Source organism: Microtus ochrogaster, chromosome 5 (assembly GCF_000317375.1).
Source record: "Microtus ochrogaster isolate Prairie Vole_2 chromosome 5, MicOch1.0, whole genome shotgun sequence".
In the NCBI taxonomy this organism is placed as follows: domain Eukaryota; kingdom Metazoa; phylum Chordata; class Mammalia; order Rodentia; family Cricetidae; genus Microtus; species Microtus ochrogaster.
Window position 1 is genome coordinate 49,060,464 of NC_022012.1, and position 21,125 is coordinate 49,081,588.

At 37.9% G+C, this 21,125-nt stretch overlaps 1 protein-coding gene across 1 annotated transcript in view; it reads left to right on the forward strand.

Moving 5' to 3' along the window:
* The window catches only part of Ireb2 (iron responsive element binding protein 2), a 41,911-nt gene extending 23,207 nt beyond the window's left edge, over positions 1-18,704 (forward strand). Inside the window, exons 9-22 of the mRNA XM_005347380.2 lie at positions 1,016-1,187; positions 2,711-2,808; positions 3,609-3,725; positions 4,696-4,855; positions 5,762-5,897; positions 7,605-7,689; positions 8,121-8,277; positions 8,568-8,692; positions 9,661-9,765; positions 9,850-9,992; positions 12,121-12,268; positions 12,353-12,475; positions 14,987-15,172; positions 15,857-18,704. Coding sequence (XP_005347437.1) covers positions 1,016-1,187; positions 2,711-2,808; positions 3,609-3,725; positions 4,696-4,855; positions 5,762-5,897; positions 7,605-7,689; positions 8,121-8,277; positions 8,568-8,692; positions 9,661-9,765; positions 9,850-9,992; positions 12,121-12,268; positions 12,353-12,475; positions 14,987-15,172; positions 15,857-15,967 — 1,866 coding nt within the window. The 3' untranslated portion in view covers positions 15,968-18,704. The remainder of the gene's footprint in view (positions 1-1,015; positions 1,188-2,710; positions 2,809-3,608; positions 3,726-4,695; positions 4,856-5,761; positions 5,898-7,604; positions 7,690-8,120; positions 8,278-8,567; positions 8,693-9,660; positions 9,766-9,849; positions 9,993-12,120; positions 12,269-12,352; positions 12,476-14,986; positions 15,173-15,856) is intronic.
* Positions 18,705-21,125: the final 2,421 nt, after the last annotated feature.

The following is a 21,125-nucleotide window of genomic DNA, read 5'->3' on the forward strand; positions in this document are numbered from 1 at the left end:
AAGGGAGTTCCAGGACAGGCTCCAAAGCTACAGAGAAACCCTGTCTCGAAAAACAAAAAAAAAAAAGACCATTGTGAGCTACCTAATGTGGGTGCTGGGAGCCACACTCAGATCTTCTGGAAGAGAAGTACATACTCTTAACCACTGAGCCATCTCTTCAGCTCCCCTAATTTTTCTTTTTATCTTTAAAACTGAGATCAGGGACCTAGAATCCAGTTACAGGAGATCCAACACCCTCTTCTAGCTTCTGCAGTCAGAGGGCATAAATGTGGTTCATAAACATACATTCAGGCAAAAGTGTCCACACTTGTAAAGTAAAAAGAAAATAAATAATAAAAGCAAACTAAGATTAGAAGTTGTTTTAGTTACTTGGTAGTAATGAAGAATAATTTTTGGAGGAATTCAGTTTTAAATCATATGTTAAATCTGACCAAAATGAATTTACTTATAATACTGTTGCTGTAAATATTTGATCCAATACTAATAATTTGAAGAATTTTGCATAGCAGCATACAGTTTTAAGTCCACTATATGGTGTCTCTCGTAAGTATATTATTATTTCATAAACTTTATAGGATGCCAGCAGTGGTTAGAACACCATTGTTTTATGTACTGTTATGAAGAAAAAGTGCTTGGCAGTTATGTAGGCATCCTGAGGAGTCTAAGATATCTCTGATTTCAGAGACATTAATATTAAAATTGTTTTTCTGAGCATTTAGGGATTTTTTTTTTATGTTTTTGAAACAATGTTTCACCATGTAGCTCTGGCTGTTGTTGAGATCCACCTGCCCCTGCCTCCCAAGAGCTGGGATTAAAGGTGTGGCTGGCCACCATACCCAGCTCATTTTTTTTTTTAAACACAGATCACTCTTCTATTTACTGCTTATCTTAAAATACCAGTAAACTGAAATGAGTTTGTTCCATACGATAAAAGACCTTATCATTAGTATTGGTTAGAAATCCATGCTGATTTTATCATTGCTGATAATGTGTTGTTTCTGTATATCCCTAAAAGCACCTCAGGCAAGTAGGAGTGGCTGGAAAGTTCGTTGAGTTTTTTGGAAGTGGAGTTTCACAATTATCTATCGTTGATCGAACTACTATAGCAAACATGTGTCCAGAATATGGTGCTATCCTCAGCTTTTTCCCTGTTGACAATGTGACACTACGACATTTAGAACATACAGGTAAGAGAATATAAGATGATTGTATTTGCAAAATAGCTGCTTGACAATACTTTATAACAAATTACAGTCATATGTGCAAGTGAATGTTTATGAAACTGTCCTGTTTTGAAACAGTAACACTCAAATCTCAACAGATACCTCTAGAGTCCTCAAACCCTAGTTCCTTATGAGCCACAGACAACATGGTAAAGGAAGTACTTAAACATTGATGCTCACTTCACCTTTGCCTCACAAACAACAACCTTGCTATCTATATTTAGTAGAGGAGCAACCAGACTAGAGTTTTCGAGTGTGAAGTAGGGTAGGGTTTCAGGTTCAAGATCTTTGTGAAGCTTGATTGACGAGGGTGTTTGGTCACCCTGATGACTATAGAAGCTACCTTCAGAATGATACAGTGAGTGGATCAACAGGCCCTTGAAAAGAGGGTTTTCTGGAAAGTGCAAAACTTTTTCATCAGGATTTGATGGTAGAGCATTCACAAGAAAAGCAATGCTTTTTTTGAGAAAGATGGTACCCTACTCTCAGGTGTGTTCCTTATAAGCACATTTCCCTTGACCCTTGTTAGTGTTGAACTGTCTTATTGCACCCCAGCTCTGCTTACCTCATTATTCACTTACTAATCTGAGGTAGGACACTACTGTTTTGTTTGTTTGCTAAATAGTTAAAAAAACAAACAAACAAAGCCTAAAATTTTGTGGCTTACAGGGGCTGGAGAGATGGCTCAGTGGTTAAGAGCACTGCCTGCTCTTCCAAAGGTCCTGAGTTCAATTCCCAGCACCGCATGGTGGCTCACAACCATCTGTAATGAGGTCTGGCGCCCTCTTCTGGCCTGTAGGAATACTGACAGAACATTGTATACTAAATAAATAAAAATGCCGGGCGTTGGTGGCGCACGCCTTTAATCCCAGCACTCGGGAGGCAGAGGCAGGTGGATCTCTGTGAGTTCGAGACCAGCCTGGTCTACAGAGCTAGTTCCAGGACAGGCTCCAAAGCCACAGAGAAACCCTGTCTCGAAAAACCAAAAAAAAAAAAAAAAAAAAAAAAATTTAAAAAAAAATTTTGTGGCTTACAAAACAATGGTCAGGCTGTTTGGTTCTGGTAGAGCACTTGTCTTATGCCACGGGGTCCTGGCCACTCAAAAACAAACTTAGCAATAATCATTTATTGCCTCATGGTTTTAGTGGGTCAAGGAGTTCAGACAAGGCACAGCAGGAAGAACTTGCTGCTTTGTGTCTAGGGCCTCAGCTGCCCAGTTCACAAGCTGAGGCCTGGACTCCTGAAGACTTTACTTACATGAATGTTAGCTGTGGGCTCAGGGAGGGTTGTCAGCCCATCCGTTCATATGTGTCATGTAGTGTGCCATGTGGTTCCCTCATGCAGTCTGGACTCTGGTAAGTAGAGCAGAAGACAAGGTCAAGTAAACAGGTAAGTAAGTGGCCCCTGCCCACCAGTGTAGTTTCACATCCTATCTTTAGGGTCTTAGGATTCTTTACTACATCTTATTTTATTGTTCTCTCTTTTAGGTTTTGACAAAACCAAACTTGAGTCAATGGAAAAATACCTTAAAGCTGTGAAATTGTTTCGAAATGATGAGACTTCTTCAGAACCTGAATATTCTCAGGTATATGAAAGTAACTTTCCTAGGAGTAATAAGAAGGATGAGTGTTTGTGCATAACCACTTCCATTTGAATCCTATTTCTAAGTACTTAGTAGCTAGGTAACTGGGTGCAGCTGAGATGTTAACAAAACTAATGATTTTTAACCAAGTAATAGAAGCCTACTCATAGGAACCTGGCAGCAAGGTCATCTAGAACTGGAGAGAAAGAAAACCTTTCTGTGCTTTGGTTCTGCACACATTCTGTTGACCAGCCATCACATGTGAGGTGACTGGGGGCAATGTTTACTCACCATTAACTTTGTGATCTCAGAGTAAGGCACGAGTGGAGTCAGAACTCAGAAGCAGTGAGTTGGTGATTAGCAGAGCTTCTGCTTCAATATTATGCAGGCATCCGCTGTGACAGTGGGTTTTGGTTTTATTGTTCTTTTAGGACAGTCTTATGTAGCCCAGGCTGGTTCGTTATATAGGAAGATGACTTTGAATTTAGGATCATCCTATCTCTGCCTTTGGAGTGCTGGGATTACAGACAGTGCACCATCAAGTCTGATCCCGTGTGGTCCTCAGGTGGATTCCAGGGCCTTACGCATGCTAAGACAAGCCCTCCAACAACTGAGCTGCATCCCCAGCCCCTTTGACACTATTTATATCTGTAGGAGAAAAAAAGACATTTGAGGAACCGTGATTTTCATAAGCTGTGTTAAGAAAAATGTAAATGTACTCATCTATTTTAAAAAGTAGCGTTTGTTTTTATATCTCTACTTAGAAATTCTGATCTCTGTCCCTACAATCTCTCTTTTCCCAGGTGATACAGATTAATCTGAATTCAATAGTTGCATCTGTCAGTGGTCCAAAGAGGCCTCAGGATAGAGTTGCTATAACAGATATGAAAAGTGATTTTCAGGCTTGCTTAAATGAAAAGGTAAGTTACTTATTGTTACTTTTATGCTGTGCTAAGTAGTAAAGGACCATCAGGATTTGGGACTATTTCATATTCAGTGTACATTATAGCATATGCCAACAACCTCTTTTTTCTTCTGTCAGTCATTCATCGAGCTTATTCTTCAACTCCATTCTGAGGGTCGGAGTTTGGATTATATTTATTGGAAGTAATCAAAAGTGTATAAAGTTATACTTCTTAGTCACAGTAGTCACCTTTCACCATCAGTCAGCTACATGTGGCCTGCCTTGAGTCTGTCAGCACAGTCTGACCATCTCCATCAGTGAAGGACATTTTGTTGGGCGGCATCAGTGCTAGGAAGACGTCACCACACTGTAATTATTCTCATAGAATCTGACAAAAAACAAAAACTGAATAACCTGGCTTTGGGGGTTTCTATTTTTTGTCTTGAGAGTTACATATTTGGTCTTATGTCTTGCTCTGTTTTATTAGGAAAAGCCAGAGTTGGCCTTGTCTCCCACGCCTTGTTTTATAGTTTCTTTACTTTTATTTGGAATATATTAAACTCATTCAGAAGAAATTTCTCTGATGAATTGATGTGTTCCAGTTGGGCAGCTTCAGTACTTACTAACTTAGCAAATCTTGTTCCTCTCTTCTGCACTCACACACTTGAGTCCTTTGGTGCAGATCTTTAGAATAGGAAGGGTTTCTACCATGTTTCGGGAACGCCTGTAAACAGGAATGAATAGGGAACTGGCTCTGAGAGGTTGGCTGCAGTCACTTGATATAAAAGTGTTGCTTCTGAACATCACTAGGCTCCTCTTGTAACTATTCAGATCGTCTTAAGATGAGTTGCACTTCTGAGTGGTGTAGACTTTCTGAGTCATAGTAGAATTTCAACTGTTAAACGCTGAGGTGTCAGGTGTCCACACTGTGTTCTCTGTCACTCTTTCCTCTGCAAAGTCAGTAATATCTACATGCAAATTTACAGGTTGGATTTAAAGGTTTCCAAGTTGCAGCAGAAAAACAAAGTGACACTGTCTCTATTCATTATGATGGAAGTGAGTATAAGCTGTCCCATGGATCCGTGGTCATTGCTGCAGTTATCAGTTGTACCAATAATTGTAATCCATCTGTCATGCTTGCTGCAGGTAGGTTGGTATTTATGACCACAATTATTCTCTCTTGTGAATTACTGTTTGTTTTTCTGTTAAATTTATTTCTCTTCCTTAGATGATGTATCCATATTTGTTTTCCACATTAGAGGCACTGAAATTTTTAATTAAGTTGTTAGGACCTTGAGTTTGATGTATAGTGTTTTTATTACACAAAAGGTAGCTTTTGAAAACGGTAGTTTACATATCTACTAATTTTAAATTGTATCTGTCTTTAGTAAATTTAGAAGTACCACAGGTATTGCTTGGACTTTTTCCTACCACATAATATCACAGTATACTTGATCCCACTCAAAGTTATGCTAGTGAGGGATCATTAGCAATTAATGTCAGTTTGTATACACAGTGACAGTCATCTTCCGCCCCCAAAGATAAGGTTTCTCTGTATAGCTTTGGGGCCTGTCCTGGAATTAGCTCTGTAGACCAGGCTAGCCTCAAACTCAGAGATCCGCCTGCCTTTGCCTCCTGAGTGCTGGGATTACAGGCATACGCCACCACCGCCCGGCTTACAGTGACAATTCTTAATGTCTGTACAACTATGTATAATCGATATTAAATTGCTCTTTATTTACTATGATTATGGCAGTTTTGATTCAGTCAATTGCTGTATGTGAACATTGTTTTTTTTTTTTTTAAATTTTTGTGATGCCAAGGTGTCTGCCCATCCTGATAACTTAACAACGTGGTGACTATTTTAGCTACTAAAAATTTCAGTTCTGTTTCAGTGATTAAAATGTACAGTAGTAATGATAGAAAGTTTATGAGTTTGAGATTTTACTATAAATTGTAGTCTGAGAGTAATCACACCCTTTTCTTGGTTTTTATTCTAATGTGAAGGAGGAAAGGGTATATTGTCTTAGTCATTGTTTGTTGATTTTACAGGTCTTTTGGCTAAGAAGGCTGTTGAAACTGGCTTACGAGTTAAACCTTATATAAGAACTAGTTTATCTCCAGGCGGTGGGATGGTTACGCATTACCTCAGTTCAAGTGGAGTGCTACCCTATCTTAGCAAGCTGGGGTAAGTTACATTTACTGTTGGTGTTCACCAGGTATTAAATGTGTTTAAGAAACAACAAGAGAAGATAAAGACAAAAAAATATTACTTGTTGCCGGGCGGTGGTGGCGCACGCCTTTAATCCCAGCACTTGGGAGGCAGAGGCAGGCAGATCTCTGTGAGTTTGAGACCAACCTGGTCTACAAGTGCTAGTTCCAGGACAGGCTTCAAAACCACAGAGAAACCCTGTCTCGAAAAAACCAATATATATATATATTACTTGTTGTAAGAGAAGATGGCCCCCTTAAGTCAGCACAGGACCCATCCAGACAAGTCATCAGCACTAAAGATTTATTATCTGGAGGGGCAAGTGGTGGGGGTAAGGCTGCAAAGGCAGACTGCAAGCAGGAGTAAGCAAGCATTTTTTTTTTTAATTTAATTTTATTTTATTGCAAAAGTGAGTTTTTAAGGAGAAAAAGGGGGAGTCTGTGCTTGGGTGAGCTGTTAAGTCCTGATTAGATGTACTGGACAAATAATGAATTTTGATTGTTAGACTTTGGTGTTTAGAATGAGCCAGTGGCCATTATAAAGGGAACGGATCTTGGGTTCTAGGTTTTAGAGTGTAGTTTAACGGTGTTTAGCAAGGGAGAGAGGGAAAGATGAAAGGCAAAACCTCGGTGCCATGTTTGCCATGCTCAGGCCCGTCTAGAGCGCTTCACTCTTTACCTTGCCATTATCACAGTCTCATGCCTGCCACTCAGATGTTCATTGCAAATATGTCATGAGCAAGACACTTGGAAGTCAGGACAGGGGAAACCAAGTCACAGTGAGAAATACCTAATTCTCATGAGTCATCTGCAGTTCAGAAAAGAGTAAAATAATACAAGTTGCATTGATTTAATTAAAAGATTGTCTCTGGGCGGTGGTTGGAACACACCTTTAATCTCAGCGCTTGTGAAGCAGAGACAGGCAGATCTCTGAGTTTGAGGCCAGCCTGGTCTACAGATCGAGTTCCAGGATGGCCAGAGCTACGCAGAGAAACCCTGTCTCAAAAAAAAAAAAAAAATTGAACAGATTACTTTAATTTAGATTTTACAAAGTTATTAGGTCTACGATATGTTGGATAATTTGTCTGTGAACCTTAAACTTAATTTTTATGTTTCTTCTATAAAGAAATTGACAGTAGTCTAATTTTAGAACATAATATTCTTATGTAAATTATGGGTTCTTTTCAAAGCCTCATAAATTTTAGATTTCTTTATTTTGCTTCTAGAACAGCAACTAAAGTAACTCAGGATTATGTTTGTAATCTTATGTTGGAATTGGAGTCAGGTATTTTTTTTTAGGTCTAGTTGGTTCAGAGTTGAATAAGTTACTCTACTAGAGGGCCTCCTTACCCTTTCGGGCCTGTGATGGACCTGCTATAGTGAGTTCATATTGACACTTTAGAGTTTTAAATATGCCTTTCAAGTGGAAACACAGCATACTTATAGGAGCTATCTGGTGTGTGATAAATACTTTGGATCTAGTACAGGTGCTGTAGATATGTTGGCTCTTCTAAGATTTGCATTCAGTACAAAGAACATGCAACAGTGAGGCTTGAATGTTCCAAATGTTGTGAAATTAATGTGTTGATGGTAATTCTTCTACTCCAAGTAATTTTTGAGTAATCTTGTCCTTTCTTTACAAATATGATGTGCTCTCCAATCACGCTTCACTTTTTAAATGCAGATTTGACATAGTTGGCTATGGATGTTCAACATGTGTGGGAAATACAGCACCTTTATCAGAAGCTGTTTTGAGTGCAGTAAAACAGGTAAAATGTGGATTAGCACATCTAAGTGCTTTTTTATTTTTGTTTAATTTTAAAAAGATACTTAATAACTTCTTAAGCACCAAGATTAAGAAAGAGGTGCTAAGTAAAAGAAACAGGAATTAGGACACACTGAAGAGCAGGGGTATGAGCATTGAGAGTTGCCCCAACTAGTTTTTACTATATATTGTTAGTAAGTTACAGAAAGTGTGCATTGGTGTGTGTGTTGATATTTATACTTTCAACTCTTGGAATGAGTAACTTATGGATCTTAAGTTGATATAAAGAATTTCTTCTATATTTTTATAATAATTCTTTAGTAGTGTAAAGAATCATTAGAATTTATAAGATTTATAGTTGTGCACTTAAAGCTTAGTGATTTGTTTTTTGATTGTCTGGCTCTCAGAATCAAGCATATTTGTTTTTCCCTTCAGGGTGATTTGGTTACCTGTGGAGTTTTATCTGGAAACAAAAATTTTGAAGGTCGACTTTGTGATTGTGTTCGTGCCAATTATCTTGCCTCTCCACCCTTAGTGGTGGCTTATGCCATAGCAGGCACAGTGAATATAGATTTCCAGACAGAGCCTTTAGGTGTGTTTTCCTATATATTATCTGTGTGTTTATATGTATTCTGTGCGTACTTCCTCCCAGAAGTTGTTAAAACCAGAGTCTTGATATGAAAGAAAACATGCAATGCTTGTTACCTCCATTCACCATCCATCTTGTTATTAATGCGTATGTTGATGTGGAGAGCTTCAGCTGTGCATGTCATTAGTTCTCGATTTCTGTGACTTGTCTATGAAAAAACAGAAGTACTTTGAAGTGTTGCTTTTGTGTTGTTGTAATATGTATACTGAATACCATGTTAAAATTTTGAGCAGGTACTGACTCTACGGGCAAGGAAATTTACCTGCATGACATTTGGCCTAGTCGAGAAGAAGTTCATCAGATCGAAGAAGAGCATGTTGTTTCGTCCATGTTTAGAGCTCTAAAAGAGAAGGTAGAGGTAAGAGTCTTGTGGGGCTTTGTTTTTAGTTTTGTTCTTTATTTTGAAGTAAGGTTCACTAACTCATACTAGCTGGGAACCCACTCCTTAATAGCCCACAGTAACTTGTGAGCTCAGCAATCCTCAGCCTCCTCAGTGCTAGGATAATAGGCATGAGCTATGTGTCTTTGCTTTCTAAGCAGAATGAAAACTTTAAATTTTGAACATTCATTTTTTATGGCTGAATTTTTTTAAAGCATGTGTGTGTGCGCGTGTACCATTAAAAACACCAGGCCTTTTATTCCAGCACTCAGAAGACAAAGTCTGAGTGTTTGCCTGTGTACATGTTTGTGTAGCATGTGGATGCCTGATGCTTGTAAAGGCCAGAATATGGGGCTCTCAGCTCCTGGAACCTGAGTTACAGATGGCTGTGAGCTGCCAGGTGGGTGCTTGGAATTGAAGCTGGGTCCTCTGGAAGAGCAGACAGTGCCCTTAACCTCTGAGTTGTCTCTAACCCACCTACTATTTTGAGAGAGAGTTGATAAGGAATGTAGAATCAGAAAGCTCAAGTCAAATAGTCAAAACTTTTGGTTGAATGAATCATTCAACCAAAGGTAGCAGTGGAGATTGATGAGAAATGGAGTTTAAAAAAATACTAAGACTACCTGTTAGTCTTGCCTTTTAAACAGTAAAAAAAACAAAATACAAAAAAAAAACCCTTTTTTGTGACATTTCTAAAGATTAACGATATACCATACATACAAATTTTTTGCAGAGTGTGAGTATACATACACATATATGTCTTTTTCAGTTTTTTAGTGGGGATGGGGAAGTTCTATGAAGTATTTATATTTGTTTACATTGAAACTTATCTCTCAAAATTGCTCCTGAAAATTTGGTGAGTTGAAAGTTTTAAAGGAAGTCTGTTTATTCTGTCCAAAAATGTCTCTTTTCCTATTTTGATCCATTCATCCAAACTTCATTTGCAGATGGGAAATAAACGATGGAATTCCTTAGAAGCACCAGAGTCGGTGCTGTTTCCATGGGACATGAAGTCTACTTACATCAGATGCCCTTCATTCTTTGATAAACTTGTAAGTACTAGTGTACTGCTCGAGCTTTTAGAGATTGTTACAGTTTAAAAGAAGAGTTCAGAGTTTTGAATTTTCTCTTTTTAGACCAAAGAGCCATCTATACTCCAGCCTATTGAAAATGCCCATGTCTTACTGTATTTGGGAGACTCTGTCACTACAGATCACATATCACCTGCTGGAAGTATTGCTAGAAGTAGTGCTGCCGCTAAGTATTTAACAAACAGAGGGTATGTGTGTCCATGGTTCCCCTGTGTTGCTTTACCTTCTTACTCAGTCATTAAGAGACTTTTTTTGTTTGTTTGTTTTTCGAGACAGGGTTTCTCTGTGGTTTTGGAGCCTGTCCTGGAACTAGCTCTTGTAGACCAGGCTGGTCTCAAACTCACAGAGATCCGCCTGCCTCTGCCACCACCACCCGGCAAGAGACTTCTTTTGGTCCTATTCCTATGTCCTGTAAATAACATACTATCTTAAGGATCTCATTGTTAGCACATTGTCTTCAGCAGGAGCTCTTTCCTTATACTGTTAGAAATTGAAGTCACTGTTTTTAATTGAGCCCTTATTCAGACAAACAAAGCCTTTATAGTCTAAAGACATAACTGATTAGATGCAATAATCAAGCTTAGTTTGACTCACCAAATGGACCCTGACCTTTTGGTTCTAAACAACTTTCCATCATTAAAGTGTAACAAATGCGTGCTTTGTGGGGCTGTAAGCTATGGAGTAGTGAGGCTAGGATTGACGTGTATCAGTAACAAAGACTGTCAGAATCAAATGTGAATTGCTAACTTTTTTAAAGCTGTAGTGTGTGTGTGTGTGTGTGCGTGTGCACGTGCTTGTGCCTGAGCCACTTATGTATTGCCAGTGGAGTCAGGAAAAAGGTACTTTGAATCCCTTGGAGCTGGAGTTGAAAACTACAGCTGTGAGCTTCCTGACTTGGCTTCTGGAAACTGAACTCAGGTCTTTGTAAGAACAGCAAGCAATTTTAACTACTGAGCCGCAGAGATAAAATTTAAAACTAGAAAGGTATTGTTTCATTTCTATATGAGAAATAATGTGGAGTTGCTCTCACTGAACAACTATTTTGGTGTCAGATAGAAAATTTATTTGCTGTATTGATTAGCTTTTAGACATTATTTGTTGCTTGAGAGATTCAAATGATAAGGTTTTTATTGAAATGCTTTATAAAAATTGGAGCTATGAAGCTTTATTTGACAGATTCATGATATAACTTTTATTACAAAGTTTTTTCTAATATTTCTTACTGTATTTTTATTTAATATATATTTGTGTGTAAACGTGCAAGTCAGTTCTCTTCCTTGTGCCCTGGGAACCCATACTCTAGTCAGGCTTCACAGCGAGTGCCTTACCTACTCAGCCATCTGGCTGCCCTCTCCTCCTAATATTTTTTTGACTATGATTTCCATCCTGGTGATGTATCTTCCACAAAGAAAGCCAGTTACCACTTCTTTTAAATATATAGTTTTGTATTACTAATCTAGCAGTTCTCATCACTTTAAAGTTTCCTGAAAATATGACACCCAGAATCTACACCAGTGCTTCTCACCCTGTGGGTCCAGACCACTTTGGGGGTCATACAATCTTTTCATGGGGGTCACCTAAGACCACCAGTAAACACAGATATTTATAGTATGATTCATAATAGTAGCAAAATTATAGTTATAAAGTAGCAAAAGAAATAATTTTGTGGTTGGGAGTCACCACAATAAGAGGAGCTGTATTAAAGGGTCTCAGCATTAAGAAGGTTGAGAACCACTAGTCTACACCACTATATCCTGAAGTAAAAAGTTTTTTAAAACCAGGTAGAGGTGGTGCATGCCTTTAGCACTTGGGAGGTAGAGGCAGGCAGATCTCTGTGAGATTGAGCCAGCCTGGTCCACAGAGAAAGTTCCAGGACAGCCAGGGCTACACACTGAAACCCTGCCTTGGAAAAAAACAAATGTACAAGTTCAGAGCATTGATACTTCTATATAAAAGATAAAATCAGAGGCTAATCAAAATCAGTTGTTGATTGTTGAGATAGTTTTGTTCTAGATTCTAAAACTGCTTGCTGGGCTAGAGTATTCCAAGTTTGAGATCAGCCTGGGTTACATACCTAAGACCTTGCCTTTTAAAAAGAAAATGAGATCTGAGATTTGCTTCAGATTAATGGAGGCAGTTACCTAAGAAACTGTGTGGTTTTGTAGATTGGTGGTAAACTCATGAGATCTTTTCAAGTTTTAAACTAACTGGAGATATTTTAAGGTTGGGAGGTGGACAACAGCCTTTAAAAGTTTTGTACAACTCAGTTGTTTTATTTTCTGTCTGGCATGAAAACTGTCTTTTAAACTTTTGTAGCCTTACTCCTCGAGAGTTCAACTCTTACGGAGCCCGAAGAGGAAACGATGCTGTGATGACGAGAGGCACCTTTGCCAACATTAAGCTTTTTAACAAGTTTATTGGGAAGCCAGCTCCCAAAACAATTCATTTTCCATCAGGACAGACGGTAAGGGTGTACACAGAGTGCCTTGGCCATTGCTCACAGGATCATTTTCTCTATTAAATATTTTTCTGTCTGTTTAATCTACAGCTTGATGTATTTGAAGCTGCAGAACTATACCAGAAAGAAGGTATCCCACTGATAATCTTAGCAGGGAAAAAATACGGTTCAGGAAATTCAAGAGACTGGGCTGCCAAAGGACCCTATTTGCTGGTACTGATTCTCAAATTTTATATTCTTGTTTTTTTAATTAAAAATTTACACCTCCTCCCATTTCCCTCCCATTCCTTCTACTCCCCCTCCCTCCCTCTCCAGTCCTAAGAGAAGTCAGGGTGCCCTGCCCTGTGGGAAGTCCAAGGCCCTCCCCACTCCATCCAAGTCTAGGAAGGTGAGCATCCAAACAGACTAGGCTTCCAAAAAGCCAGTACATGCAGAAGAATCAAAACCCGGTGTCATTATCATTGGCTTCTCAGTGAGCCCTCATTGTCAGCCACATTCAGAGAGTCCAGTTTGATCTCATGCTCGTTCAGTCCTAGTCCAGCTGGCCTTGGTGAGCTCCCATTAGATCAGTCCCACCGTCTCCATGGGTGGACGCACCCCTCGCGGTCCTGACTTCCTTGCTCATGTTCTCCCTCCTTCTGTTCTTCATCTGGGCCTTGGGAGCTCAGTGCAGTGCTCCAGTGTGGGTCTCTGTCTCTATCTCCATCCATCGCCAGATGAAGGTTCTATGGTGATATGCAAAATATCATTTTATATTCTTAAACTTAAAAGAATTTTTAATATTTCTTTTCTCGGTAACATATTTTCAAAGTTTATTTGGTTTATTTGAATTTTATATGCTTATTTGGATCTCACATTTTTTCAATAATTTTAGATGATATATTTTTACTTTTATTTTGCTACTCTGAATTTGATAAAACCTCAAATCTTTTTATATGTAAGGAAATCTGCATGGGGGCAATAAAGAGAAAGGAGAAGTCTGTCTTAAAAAATTATGTGTTAATACCTCTCTTTAACTTCATTTCTGTCAAGAGACTCAGGTAGACAAATATCACACTCCTTAACCAAGTAAGAAACCTGTCTATATTTTCTGTGAGTCTATCATTTTCTTCCAGGACAGTGACCTACACAGGAGGCATGGGTTAGCACCGTCTCTGTTTTCAGTTTGGTGTTATCAATTCATCTGTCATCCCTGTCTCATGTCACATGCACCCTCCAGTATCCCAGTGTGCCTCGTTTTTGTTTAAATGTTTTTTCTTGAGCTAGGCATGGTAACACATGCCTTTAATCCAAGCACTCCAGAGGCAGTGGCAGGATCTCTGTGAGTTTGAGGACACCCTGATCTACAAAGTGAATTCTAGGACAGCCAGGACTATGTAGAGACCCTGTCTCAGAACTAGTTATATTTTTGTATAAGTACAAGGTAAACATGCAATACTTGAACAAGTATACAGCACATTTGTGCAGTTCAAATTTTGGAGGGGCAAAGATGGTGAAGAATGCATGATTAAGGGGGTGGGGGAAATGTCCTAAAAGACTTTGAGACAGTGTTTTTTGTTTGTTTGTTTGTTTTTTTAAGTGAAGAAACCTTATTTTTAAGCCTGGAACCTCTAGCTTACTGCTTCTCAACTTTCCTAACACTGCAACCATCTAATATAGTTCCTCATGTTGTAGTGATCCTCCAGCCATAAAATTATTTTCATTGCTACTTTATAACTGTAATTTTGCTACTGTTCTGAATTGTAATGTTAATATCTGATATGAGACCCCTGTGAAAGGGTCATTCAACCCCAAAGAGGTCATGACCTACAGCTTGAGAACCGCCTCTCTAGCTCACTTTGTGTAGAGAATAAACATTAGCTCAGAGTAGAGCTGTAGTTCACTGCATATTAGTTCTCCAGTGTTCCTGGGTCCTCACTCCTCTAGATCTCAAAACTCATGGGCTCAGTTCACAGACTGACTCAGACCTTAATGCTGATAGCAGTGTCTTATTTCTAGTTTATTCATTTGACAGGTCAGTTACCTTTTTATTATTATTTTTAAGACAGAATCTTTCTGTGTAGCTCTGGCTGGCCTGAGACTCACAGATCCACCTCCTTCTACCTCTCCAAAGGCCCCCAGAGTTCTACTTCGAGTCAGAGTGTTAATTAACCCTTGAGCTGTTTTGGTGGTCAAAGCAATGTAAGGATTTTTGTTTCTGGGTTTTTTTTTGGGGGGGGGGGTTGTTTGTGTTTTGAGACAGTGTTTCTCTGTGTAGCCCTGGTTGTCCTGGAACTCTCTGTCTCTGTAGATCAGGCTAGTCTTGAACTCAGAGGTCTGCCTCCATACTGCTGGGATTGAAGGGTATGCCATCACCACTCAGCTTTAAGAGTGTTGTAGGATTTCTTTGTTTTCGGTTGTTTTTGTTTAAAGAAGAATCTAGAAAAGATTTCTGTAGATACCATATACAACTACAATCTCAGTAATAGTATAGTCCATCAAAAATAACTATAGAAAACAAAGCCCAAAGATCTGTTTTTTTTCTTTAAAATATTCCCTGTAAAACAGACATGATTGTACATCTTGCAAATTTAGCACCCCAGGCCAGAAAGCAGGGAGATTGCTATGAATTTGAATCCAGTTTAGGCTACAAACCAAGATCTGTCTCAGAAATAATCATAATAAAGATGATGATGGTGATAAATGAAAATAAAAGTGAGGAAATAAAATGCATATTTGTTACAGGGTGTAAAGGCTGTTTTGGCTGAAAGTTATGAAAAAATACACAAAGATCATTTGATTGGAATTGGCATCGCTCCACTTGAGTACCTTCCTGGAGAAAATGCAGACACTTTGGGTCTCTCTGGTAGAGAAGTATTTTCTTTATCATTTCCTGAAGAACTCTCTCCTGGAATTACATTAAATATGAAGGTATCTTGAAGATTTCCAAATACACAATTGTGTACTCTGTGCTCAAATGGGCTTTTGTTAGTTGAGTAAGAACTGTTTCTCATTGCATGCTAATGTCAGTGCATGTTAGCTGTAGCTCTCTCCTGTTAATATGTGTTATTAATAGAGCTCTTGTCTGAGGAAAGGTAGAAGGAACTGCTTGGTTGGTCTAGAAAAAAGATGCCTGATAGAGAACTGAGGCTCAGTTCCTTGTGCTGGATTTTTAGCTGTTGGTGTTTTGATCTAAATTTGACCCAGGCAATAATCCATTCCGAAGAGAAGCAAAAGTTCATCACTCAGTGTTGTAGTAAGACTTCATTACTAAGGGAAGAAAGTCAGGGACAGTAGACATTGTATGTGGTCGACACTTATGTCTCGTAAATGTGTATAGTGAGTAATGACTTAAGGGAAGCAGCATCCGCATCATGCTGTGGAATTGCAGAGTTCTTTAGAATTAGAGAGCAAGCTACCTGGTTTTCCACTTAGCTCTCTGGGAGGGGTCTTATGTTTTTAAATATCAGAAGGGTTTGGGGCAATGAAATGTAGGAATTAGAACCGGGAAAGTGAGGCAATAAATCAGGTAGTTAGTGGATGTGGATACAAATGATCTTAACCAAGTAACACTATGAAGCTCTGACGCTCACACATCTTTTTGTTTGTTTAAAGACGAGTACTGGAAAAGAATTCCGCGTGATTGCATCATTTGAAAATGATGTGGAGATAACTTTGTACAAACATGGAGGCTTATTAAACTTTGTGGCTCGAAAGTTCTCATAGTGTATACTCACCGTGGTGTCTTTCGTGACTGGTAACTGCAAAGCCCTTTGTGCTGGAGCCAGGAACCCTTGCCATGGAGCTGCAGATAATTCCAGTAAACTCAAATGAGTATGAATCAGTGTAGTAACTGAAATGAAATCTTGATCTTAAATAATATACGAATGGTGCTATTAACATTGCTAAAAATCAACGTGTGAAGTGTGTTGTGGAAGAGACTTGTAAGTATGGGGGTTATATTTTATCAGAACATTTTGTAAATAAAGATAGAATTTGAACTTGTGTTGAAAATTCATATGAGTAGCCTTTCTGAAGCTGTTTGTTTTGTTTTGCCCTATAAACTTGGATTGCTGTTTGTTGGTTTAAGAATAGCAAGTTGAAATACAAGAATCCAGATTAGACCCTAATTTATAAATGAATTTTTAAGTGTATTTCTTTCCAGAATTGAGTTGGACACAGTTGGTATTCCCAATTTGTAATATAAATCAGGTTTACCCTTAGTCTCAATATGTCTGAGGATTAGAACCTGCCCCAGATCACAGTTCCTCTGATCAGTCCAGCCAAAGTTTACTCCATGCCTGAAGATAAAAAACTGCAAAATATAGATGATTGTATGATACCATGTGTTAGGTCAAATATATATGCTATGATACAGCTCTTTAATTTTTTAGTAATTTGCCACTGTGACCCCTCTGGCAAGCCCCAAATTCTGGTGTATTAATTTGGGCTAGATTTTACTCATTTTACATGATGCTGTAACTTCTGTAACCTCAATTAGGTATTACCAGCTGATATTCCACACTCCTTTTATGAATGCTGAAAACAACTTTGAATCAATTCTATATTTCCTCTAAACTTAAAAGTTATCTACCCAAAATTATTTGGCTATACACCCAAAGTATTTTTAAAGTTTTTTTTTTTTTTTTACAGTCCTTTAAGTTGACTTACTGCTATTTGAATATTTGGGATACATCACTCTGTTCATTTCATTGTGATTTGTTTGTTTTTAATCAAGACTGACCATGAGGATAAGACACTTGGCGATCATTGCTGTCTGCACATCATATGTTCCCCTAGTTGCATTTATATCTGTTACACCACATCACATGCTTTGTCCATGTTTTAAATTGTTTTTAAAAGGGTTGGTAATTACTTTTAGAAGGCCCTATACCTCTTTTTAATTAAGAAATTAAACTTAGCAGCAAAATGTTAATTAAGTGCAATGATTTTTTTAAAAATGTTTTCTTCATCTGATCTGGTTTTGAGCATGGCACAAAACAAAAAGTACTTGTTTTATGCTAAAATTCAGGAACTACCAAACCAGTAGTGAGTAAGGAGCACTGGGAACTGAACTTTGCACATAATCAGTCATGCAGTCTGTTGAAGTCTTTTTCAGGTATGTATATCTAGTTGGACTAGAATTTGACAAAACAAAGTCTCGTTATTAGTGTTTTTTTGCTACTTTGAAATCATATTGTGTTCTGGTAGAAGCCATGTGTCTTCTGTCTGTGCATCTGTGTTCATCTGGTGGAATCCTGAGTTAGGAATGGGGAAGTTACAAGTTGAATATTAAAATACTGGTACATGCTTTGAATAAATGATAATTCAGGATGTTTATATGGGGGGTGTCTTATTTTGAAGGCACACTTTGTCAATAATCTGAGTTAAAGGTGTGGATATAAACATCTAAGATGCTGTGAATCAAACATTTACATTTCCAGTCCACCCTCCAGGAATGGTGTAAAAAATTGTATTTCAGGAACAAAGTCAAGGTTCTCGATCTCTTCCTTATAAACAGTGAACTAAACTCTTGATAAGCATGGTTTTAAATGGGGGAAGGAAATTAAGCGCATGTCTCAATGCGTATATTTTATAATTCTGCCTCCAGCCAAATGATGCGAAAATGTGATGGCCTGTGTTTAATGTGTTACTTCCTTTATTTTGACTATTTTTAGTATTTTTGTGTTATTTTCTAAACATTACCAATTTTTGGGAAAGGAAGTGAACACAAAAAAGCAATCAGTATTTTGAACATAGTGCAGTTACCAACAGCAGCATTTTAATCTCAAGAACATTGTGTTCCATGCTGTTGTGTGCCTTAGTTGTGCTGCTCGTACAAATGAAGGAAAGACTTCCAGCAGGTGCCTGTCTCTGTATTAGCACTTGGATGAGAGGTATCTTTCACCAGACTGTGTGGGTTTTACTGGTATTGAACTAGATGTTGTAAAGCCAGAGCCAGTTATTTTCATATGTGATAACAATGTAGTGTGCATTCCTCTTCTCAGTGGTAAGTGACGAGATGAGAAAAATTGACACTCTTCAGGGGTTGAAAACCGGCTTCCTTTTTGCTTTTGAGTCTAGGGAGAAGACACTAAGATACTGGATAATGATACTAGATTTGATTTGGGGGAAAAAACAGGGAAAGGAAGTGGACTTTGACTTTTTTCAATGGAATTTTTTTTTCCCCTTCAAGGGGAACTGTGACTGTGCTGATGTGATCTTTTTGTTTTGTTTTTGTTTTATCAATTTTATGCATAATACATGGCTATAAAACCATATATATATATATATATATATCTTAAGTAACTACAAATCATTGTTATTTAAAGCCAACAAAATAGCATAACAGTTTTAAGTTCAATAATGTTAAGTATTGTATAGAAATATATTGGAGGTAAAGTTCAGTTAATGAAATTGTGTATATGTTATTGATGCTGTAAATTATTTTTAATAAAGAAATTGTATTACCACATTTGACTCATGTTGTATTTTGTCATAACAATAAAATAGCATGACTTAAGAAATAAAATGCTATCCATAAATTTCTCCTTAAATATGTTCTGTAATGTTTGGCCTTTGTTCATTCCCATCCAGCATTTGAACCAGCTAATCTCACCATTATATCTCAAAGTTCCTTTCCATGCTTAGACTTAATCGAAAGTCTGAAATATGGTTAGGACCCACTTAAGAAACAGTAAATGGATTTAATTCAGGGAGTGTTCCAACATAGTCAAGTCATGGAATCAGTTCAGTGTGAAAGGACTAACCTGACCTAAGCCAGGATCTTTTGTACATGCACAAGGCAGGCAACTTAACATTCAAGGGATGGGGACTGTCTATTCTACCAGGCAATTTCAATGCTGAGCTGACATTTGGATGTTTAAAAACTATTTCACCAAGTGTGGTGTTGCATGCCTGTAATTTCAGTGCTTATGAAGCGAAAGCAAGGAGGATTGGTTGAGTTGAGGGCCGCTACTGTGGCCAACTACTCGTCCCAAAGCAAATTTTTTTTTCAAGCTGAAATCTCCTATTCGTAGCTGATATTCCTTGATTCTTTCTCCCTAATCTGTCTGTTCCTCATTTTAATAACTAATTTAAATACATAGTTACTTATAAATTGAAGCTACTAGAAATGGCATTGCATGTTTCCTTTATACCATAGATCTTTGTTATGGTAACTGATAACATTTAGGACAGATTTGGAAAGCTCATTGATATGAATTGTTTATTACAGGAGGAAATGGCTTTGATATAGGACAGTGGTGTCATATGCTCTGGAAACTTCACATTGCAGGTCCTACTAATGGTGTCACTCATTGTGCTGCAATTTTATTGATGTTTTTGCAAAGCAAGTCTTCCATGGCCAGGAGCTAGGACCACAGCACTCTGCCTAAATCAAGGGTTTGTAAATATGGTCAGCTTTCCACTGATTGGAAAGGATAGTCCAGGAGTTAGGGTTTAGGACAATGATAGGTCATGTGTCTAGCAGGATCAAGCTTTGGATTCAAATCCCTGTGGGAAGAGCAGGCTGAGCCAAAACTGTTCCATTTTACTCGATACATATGCTGTCAGTCTTAATTTGTATATTGTCTGCATAATGAGCATTACTTCTAATAGATGTAATAGGTTTTATTTTTTTACTCTGTTTATGTGATAAAAAAAATATCTATTTTAAGATACTATCTTCCCTCTGCATTAAAATTCCTGTAGGGAAATGTGTAGAAGGTAAAATAACCAGAATGCAGTCAAGCTCCAGATTCAAACGATCCACATGAGCATCCTATAATTTCTTTTCCGCCAAAGTCATCTTTCTCTCAGCTTCATCAGATAATTCTCTTGAACTATTTAAGTCCATGTCACCTTCTAAGGTTTGAAACAAATTACTTAGTTCTTTATTTGTTACTCTAATAGTGGGCCCTACATGGGCAATGTCTCCCAACGATTTTTGAAAGTCATTAAGATTCTGAAATTGATCTCTCCTGATTCGTACCTTTTGTGGTTGAATTTTTTGTAAACCTATTTTAAATCCTAAGTAATTAATAGAATCTCCCCTTTTTATTTTTTTTCAGAAGCAATTTGTAATCCCCACCAAGGCAAAATTTTCTTCTTCAAACATTTTTTGAAGTATCTTTATTTGAATCAGCTAGTAAAATATTCTATATAATGAAAAATTACAGATTGTAGGTGTAATTAACAAGGGTCCATGATAGCCCAGAATAAAGTATACCAAGTATTTATTTGGGAAAAACATTAATGGTAGAGAGCTGTGGTCCTCTTTGGGCACCGGAAGCTGAGAATAGAACTCTGACCACCATCCAAGAGAGCAAGCATGGTTTTCATCAGCTCTCATCAGACCATGCCCTTATGGGCTGGTACCCAAAAGGCTATTGGCACAATGAATTCACACAAGAGATTGAGGACATTGTACACAAATTATTTCCAATGACTGTCTAACAAAACATTAGCACAGGGTTAGGCTATTTAACATCCCTCAAGGGAGAATCTTCTATTGATATCTCTTAATGGGTTGAGAATCATGATAAGTAGGCACTGTGAAGGCAAATTTTTCATCCTTTTTGTAAAAGTATAGTGAAGAAACAGTAACTCAACTATAATATTCAATCCTTCAGGTAATAGAGAAGGCAGGGAAATTCCAAACACAGCCTATTGGCTGAATCACCTTTTTAACAGTTCTTAGATGTGTTTACCGTTCTCCTTTTTCCTGATTTTTTTAAATAACAAATATAGGAGAATTCCAAGGATTGGTTGATTCTTCAATATGTTGGGCATTTAACTGCTCCTGTACTAGCCTAAGTAATTATTTGGATGTCACAGGCCATTGTTCCACCCAAACAGGTTTGTCAATCAGCCATTTTAAAGG